Source organism: Strix uralensis, chromosome 21 (assembly GCF_047716275.1).
Source record: "Strix uralensis isolate ZFMK-TIS-50842 chromosome 21, bStrUra1, whole genome shotgun sequence".
NCBI lineage: Eukaryota > Metazoa > Chordata > Aves > Strigiformes > Strigidae > Strix > Strix uralensis.
This window is the reverse complement of record NC_133992.1, coordinates 6,663,292-6,670,135: the sequence shown is the minus strand read 5'-3', so window position 1 is coordinate 6,670,135 and position 6,844 is coordinate 6,663,292. Positions and strand designations below refer to the sequence as shown.

General features: G+C 46.4%; 1 protein-coding gene across 1 annotated transcript; it reads left to right on the top strand.

Annotated features, from left to right (window-relative positions):
* Position 1: 1 nt before the first annotated feature.
* ZDHHC12 (zDHHC palmitoyltransferase 12) lies at positions 2-6,409 on the top strand. The gene is made up of 6 exons (XM_074891463.1): positions 2-50; positions 132-820; positions 1,219-1,355; positions 2,294-2,380; positions 3,679-3,845; positions 4,474-6,409. Exons 2-6 carry the CDS (start codon positions 532-534, stop codon positions 4,781-4,783), a joined length of 990 nt encoding a protein of 329 aa, XP_074747564.1. The 5' UTR covers positions 2-50; positions 132-531; the 3' UTR covers positions 4,784-6,409.
* The last annotated feature ends 435 nt before the right edge of the window (positions 6,410-6,844 follow it).

Genomic DNA, 6,844 nt, shown 5'->3' with positions numbered 1-6,844 from the left:
GCAGACATCTGAAGTTACATCAAATCCCACCCCGGCAGCCTCCTGCCAAAGTTACGTCAGACACTCTTGTTTGCATTAATAGGGCTGTCTAAATGCGCTCAGCCAGGCACAACCTCTGCATTTCTCTCTAGGGGATGGAAATCAACAGATGAAATAATCAAATTGGCGAGACCAGAGTTAACACACCGCGGTGCAGCATCTCACCCCGGCAGCACCCCGAGCCCTCGCCTTCCAACAGCACCTGTCCGCCAGACCCCTTCTGTCGCCCGACCTACACGGAGCAGTATTTGCCTCGCGTGTAGGAGTTTTACCAAGGCCCCATCCCCGCGTTCCCCAAAATCCCAGCTGAAATGAAACCCGGCTGACCGCCGAGGGCTGTGCAGAGCCCAGGGGGGTCAGGGTGGGAGGACAAGCGGGAAGCGGGGCTGAAGGAAAGCACTTTTCCCCTGGGAAAGGCTCTCGAAATGGAGGCCCGGCGGTGTGAGGGGAAGGGAGGAGGCCCGCGGGCTGCAGCCGGGCTTCCCCCTACAAATGCGGGGCGGGGGAGGAAAGAGACCCCGGTTCTCACTCCGGGGGGGAGCCGAGCCGGGGGTGTCAGCACCCCGCCTGGCTGCGGGCCCTCAGCCCCTCAGGGGAGGGCGCAGAGCCGCGCTGAGGAAACCGGCCCCCTCCCCCGCCGGGCCGGGCGCGGCTCCTCCTCCGGGCGCTGCGCGCCCTTCCGGGCCGGCGGGCGCCATGGGGGCCGGCGGGCTCTGGGCGAGGGCGGCGCACACGGCCCTCAGCGGCGGCCTGGCGCTGGGGCTCTTCCTGCACCGCACAGGTGAGGCGGGGCCGCCGCGCCGCCCCCTCAGCCCCGGCCGCGGGGGGCTGCCCGCCCCGGGGAGGGGGCGGCCGGGGGCCGGGCCCGGCCCTGAGGAGAGGCGGCAGCGGCGCGGGCTGTGCCTGCGCCCGGGCAGCGGGGGAAAAGGCGGGTGTCCTCCGCCCTGCCTCTGGCCCTCCGGGGGTGCCCTGAGGGCAGGCGGGGGGCTGTGGGGTGCTCGGCAGCCCCTTCCGTTGTCTGCTTCTCCCCTTCGCACCCCACGCCCTCTCACCGCCTGGTTTAGCCCCGTTTTCTCCCCGTCCCCCTTCCCGTAGGTGCAGGACCCCTTTGTTAAGGCAGAGAGAAAAGTCCTAAATGCTTCACAAGGAACTACTCTCTCTTTTTGGGGTACCTTTCAGATCTGCAAAAGCAAGTGGAGCGCGGAGAGCTGCTGCAGCCGCTGATCTTCATCTTACTGGGTTTGTGCTCTGTCCTGCTGTACTTTAAGGTGTCTCTCATGGATCCGGGTTTTGTTAAGTCTGAAGAAGAAGTGGAGGTATATCACTTCATGAATGGAAGAAAGTGGTGAGGCTATAAAATCTATAGGCTTTTTTTCTTTTTCCCACTCTGCTAAATAAGAACAAGCTGAAACAATTTCTGCTGCACTTGGTGTAAAGGAAACATACACAGACCCTTGGGGATTAGGCCAGACAGTCTCTGATTCATAGTCTGTTCAGCAGGGTTCACTGACTTTGTGTCTTTTACACCGCAGTCCCGCTGGAAATGCAGTGAGCCATTTGAGCATAATTCCTCTCCTGCATCAGAGGTGCAGTACCCTATGGAATGTATACATGACCTATTTTATGTTAACGACCACTAAGTGGTACAAAAAAAACCCCAATTGAATGGCAAGGTTGGAAGAAAGTGCTTTCTGCAGCTCTACTTATCGAGCTGTTTATAGATTTGTTGCCCTCTCAGAGGACATGTACACAAACAAGTTGCAGTGAAGTAAATGCAGATGCAAAGTTTCAGTAACAGAGAGGAGCCTGCTCCGGGTTCACTGCCTTACAGATTGTGTAGGACAAAAGCATTACCAATTTTAGTCATCCATCATTAATGTAAGTGTTGGCTGTGTTTTGAGTAAGTAGCACTGCTTGTACTGAAAAGACATCGTTCTTGTGTCTGGAAGTGAAGTCTAACCTTGTTTATTTTTGTCCCAAAGTGTGACGTTGGGATCAGTGTGGTATCTTGTCCACAATTATTTCTGCCTCTGTGCAAACGTTCTTTTGATGGTTACAGGAGCCTGTTCTCTCTCACTGTACCTTAATTGTCTGCAGCTTCTGTAGGAATTCTAAGGAATTATTTTGTTTAACCTTCCTAATGACAGCAATAATCAGCACTGTGTAACTGTTAAGTAAAAGGATCCAGACTCAGTCACGCTAAGACAGCAGCACACAAAACCTCCTTAGTCACTCCCTTTCTCTTTTTTTGTAGGCAGACAAGAGTGAAGAACAAAGTATGGTGGCACCCCAAGTTCCAAGTAATATTAAGATGCGTCGTTGTGGTTACTGCATGGTGAAGGTAGGCATTCATAACACACTAGAAGATAATGGGATGAGCAATTTGCAAGCTTACATTTTTTGGCAACATCTTTGTTCAGCTGCTGTCGCCAGTGTTTGTTCTGCCCTATCACTGCTGCTGACTGCTCAGTGGTTTGGAGGCATGGCAGATCTGATTAATTCTGTGATAGGGTCACCCTCCTGCTGAAAACAAACAGAAAAAGTAAATACAACTAGCAAATTGAATTCAGATACAGTCCTGAATTGAAAAGTGATCCAAATGAATCGTGTAGCTAAAGGTGTATTAGTGATGGACACTGGCATGTATGCTAGTTTTCCAAGGCTGAAACAAGTCACAGAAACAAGGACCATCTTTTGCCATGGGAAAATTGTAGTCTGCATGCTTACTGCCATATCAGTCAGACCTTACAGTAGTGTGAAAAAGACTATTTTTGAAGATATCTTGATAGAGAGTCAGAAAAGCAGTTGAGCATGACATCTAAGAACTGCTGGTAGCTGTGAGCTTGGTTGGAGGCCTAAAAACAACAAAACATTAGCCTGAGTTGTAAAAGATAGTATGAAGGAAAAATTAGAGCAATTAAATTAGCTCTTAAAACAGTTTGCCTAAAGCCTAGGAGTGCCTGTTTTCAGAGTGATCCTTATCAGTTTAGTAAAATCAAGCATTATCCTAGCTTCCATAAATTCCTCAAGAATATCTACCAAGAGAAGCCAGCTTATTGCAAGAGGAAAAGCTGGTAAAACATATATATGCTTCAGGGAACAAATCCTAGGAGGCACACTCATACTACCTTCCTCAGCTGGGTCTTTCATGTTCTCTATTCCTGGTACTTGAGCTGCTTTCCTGTGCAAGTGTCTTGTATTCACACAGAGCAGAGACACTTCCCTCCTCTGTGCAGTCCCAGAAAGACATCCCATCCCTGCACACTTTCTTCAATAGCTGTGGTCCTAGTTTTTCACCTCAACACTCTGCTCGTGCTTTCCTGAACAGAACAGACTGGCTCCATCTCCCTCCTTTGCACACTGGACTTCCTATAAATAGGCAGATAATAAAGAAAATTTATAGATGGAAGTAGTGGAGGAGAGTCATTTAATTTGAATCTCACTCGTTTGGATCTGTACCAGGGGAAATCATGATTCCCTTGTAAATACATTGTCTTACCAATGCTTATGTTGTGCTGTTACCTCAAAAGGGAGTGCTTTTGAGACACCACTGAAGATGATATTGCATGATGTTGTCCTCTACCAAACAGAGAGTTGAATCAATGGACTAGTGTTTGGTTGGTTGGTTTTGTTTTGCAGCAACCGATGCGAGCCAAGCACTGCCAGCTGTGCCAGCACTGCGTACGGCGTTACGACCATCACTGTCCCTGGATTGAGAACTGTGTGGGAGAGAAGAATCACCCCCTCTTCGTCGTCTACTTGAGCGCGCAGCTTGTAGTTCTGCTGTGGGGAGGTCACGTTGCTTGGTAAGGCCTGGAGTCAGCGCTTTGACCTCTGAGATTGCTGAAAGTTTTGGTGCTCCTGGAGCCCCACTGAAGTGTTTATGTAGAACACAGCAGTGACTGGATTGGCCTTGGATTGACTTTGTATCTTCACCCCCTTTTGCATCCTGGAGATCAGCTCTTCTGAGCCCCTTAATCTGCTGAGGGACAACACAGCTGATCAATAGTGGAACAGAATCTGATAGTTTGTGTTTCATTGTTTGCCTTTGTTTTAAGCTTAAATTAACAGAATTAACAACAATACAAAAGCTAGTTAATTTTGTTTTAGTTACTGTGATACAATCTTTCTTTACAAATCAAAGTACTGGAAACTGCAGCAGGGTTTCACCTGTACGCCTGCTCAGGGCAGGAGTTAACTGAAGATGATTTTCTCTCTAGGCTGTCAGGGGAGCCAGCATCTTTTAAGCTTTAGAATCTAAGTCACTACTGGTGCAGTCTCTTAAGAGTTTATAGTATTTTGACTCCCCGTAGCGAATGATTATCAGAAGCTCACCAGTTACAAATCAAACTTAAATGTGCCATCAAGTTTGCTTGGCTTATGTAACTAGTTCTACATCTTTAACTGTGAATTTATTTCTCTTTGAATTGAAAGGTCAGGCCTCTACTTTGAACAGTCCTGGGAGTGGCTGCAGCACAACATTCTCCTCCTCATGTCCTTCCTCATGATAGTTATATTCACCATTGTTGTCCTGCTGCTGCTTATTTCACACCTCTATCTGATCTCATGCAACACCACCACCTGGGAATTCATGTCACATCATCGCATCTCCTACCTGCGACACTCTGAGCTGGAGAATCCCTTTGACCAAGGGGTAATCCTCAACCTCTGGAGATTCTTCTGTTCATGCCACCTCACTGCATGGGAGAAAATCTACTTTCACAGGAACAATGAGCCTGTCTAGTGGCAGTAGTACCTACCTGCTAGAGTGCCAACACAGCTGCAGGTGGCCGGGTAAAGCTTTGCTAATGCAGTCACTGCCGTTTCCTTGCATGGAACTTTAGTACATCATGAACTACGCAACCTGTTCCACAACCTGTTCATCCTGCAAATTACATTTCAAGGATAGTCAGGGTTATTTTTTATATAAGAATAACACGGTTAAAGGCGAGACACTGGTTCTGGGAAGGCCAGCAGAGCTGATTTCTGGACTGAGCAAAGGTATATCTCTAAATTTACTTACTTTTGTTACCTGATCCACACCTCTCCAGAAGAGATGCAAGAGGAGTGTTCACTTCTCTTCCCCAAAGCTTCCCTCTCCTTTGCTGCTAGGGAACAGCAGCTATTACAGACAAAACCAGCCAGAATCAATATAATTCCTGTGGCCTTTCTTCAACATAGTTCTCACTGTGAGAACCGCAGTGCCTTTTGTCAGTAGCGTTGAGCATGTAATAGAAATATTTGAGTAAATATTTGGGCAGTCAAAAGCAAATTTCATTTTCACCACATGTCTTGAATTAATGCTTTTCACAAAGATTTGAGGCTTAAAGGTGTTAATGTGCATGAGAAAGAGCTGTAAGGCACCAAATTTAGCTTATGAAATAATTAGCCTGTACTTTGTGATGCCCTGACCAGCTTCCTAACAATTTTTTCCTTTAAGCTGATGGTGCTGTTAACAATTCACAGACTATTTTGAATCAAGTCAGCAAAGAATGATACCATCCACTTTTCTTTGGACAGAAAAGTAATACTTGCCTACTGAATTAGTTCTGCGGGTAACTTCATGCTCAGGCCTTTCCTGTAGCTTGTGGGGAGAGAACCAGTAGCAGAGGTGGGTACTTCTTGCCTAGCTGAAAGTAACACTGTTAGTGATACTACTACCTCAACATACTACTAACATTTTAATAAAAGAATACAAAGTTTCAATGCAAGAAGAAAGATTCTAGGTCCTGTGTGTTTCACTGAGATGAGGAGGTGCTGATAGCTTTCTAGGATAGCAGCAAAGCTTACTTGGGCTGTGAATTTTAGTCCTGACCCTTTTCTGTTAAAAAAAAAAACCATCACCACAACAAAATCTGAGTTAAAATTATTTTGTGCTCTAATTGCCTTGGCTCAGGAAATAACACCAGCTCAATCTGGCAAGCTGCTAGGATGCACTCAGGGTTTAAAGTTGATGAGCACTCCTGAAGGGAGAGTGTAGTCACTAATACAGCATGACAGTCCAAAAGCAGTTTAAAAACAGTAGAAGGATCCCTCTTTTGACCAACTCCAGAGTTTGTAATCTGTGTGGTCTGTTTGTTCAGGGTAGAAACCCCTCTCAGAGGGTTATCAGAGCACTAAGAATTGCTTTCATAACATCGTATACCATCCAGAAAGGATTCTGCATTTTGTTTGTGTCAGTGTGGTGCCTGCTAAAGTATGGCTCAGCTGCCACATAATGATTTCTGGTTCTTCAGGTATCAGTCAAATAATTTGTCAGCAGGTACACAGTTGTGCTCTGTTTGGTAATTCTTTTTAAAATGCACCAGGATGGTAATTTACAGTCTTTTTTATTCTACTATAAACTATAAATTAAAATATTAAATATGCCTTTTCTGGTTCTTTATGCCTCTCTCTTTGAACCCAAGTCCTAGGTTTCACCTGTGCTAACAATCCACTGTGCTACTTACCACTTTACAGAGGCCTTGACCTTAAGAAAAGTCACGAAACACACTGTAGGGGCCAAGAGCAAGCCAACCATTACTGCTGAAACAAGAGGGAGGAAAATGTGTCTCCTGTTTTAAAGGGGCCATTACACTGCAAGGCAGAGCAGGAGGTTGGAAGGATATTTGTACACAGGAATTTTCAGAAGCAGTTATACTTGGCTCTGAAAATAGGAAATCTAGGCTCAGTGTGAATTGTTTTGCACAAACATAGTTCTTACCTCTCTGAATTCTGAAGTGTTGATTTAATAATGACCAGCCTTGATTTAATAATGACAACTCACTAGCTGCACCCAAATCTTATCTCCAGATACAGCACAACT

Excerpts from the sequence above, each read along its gene's own strand:
- ZDHHC12 (XM_074891463.1), top strand. The coding sequence starts at position 532 with ATGCGGGGCGGGGGAGGAAAGAGACCCCGGTTCTCACTCCGGGGGGGA. Across the intron at positions 821-1,218 it reads GCTCTTCCTGCACCGCACAG|ATCTGCAAAAGCAAGTGGAG; the intron begins GTGAGGCGGGGC and ends GGTACCTTTCAG. Across the intron at positions 1,356-2,293 it reads AGTCTGAAGAAGAAGTGGAG|GCAGACAAGAGTGAAGAACA; the intron begins GTATATCACTTC and ends CTTTTTTTGTAG.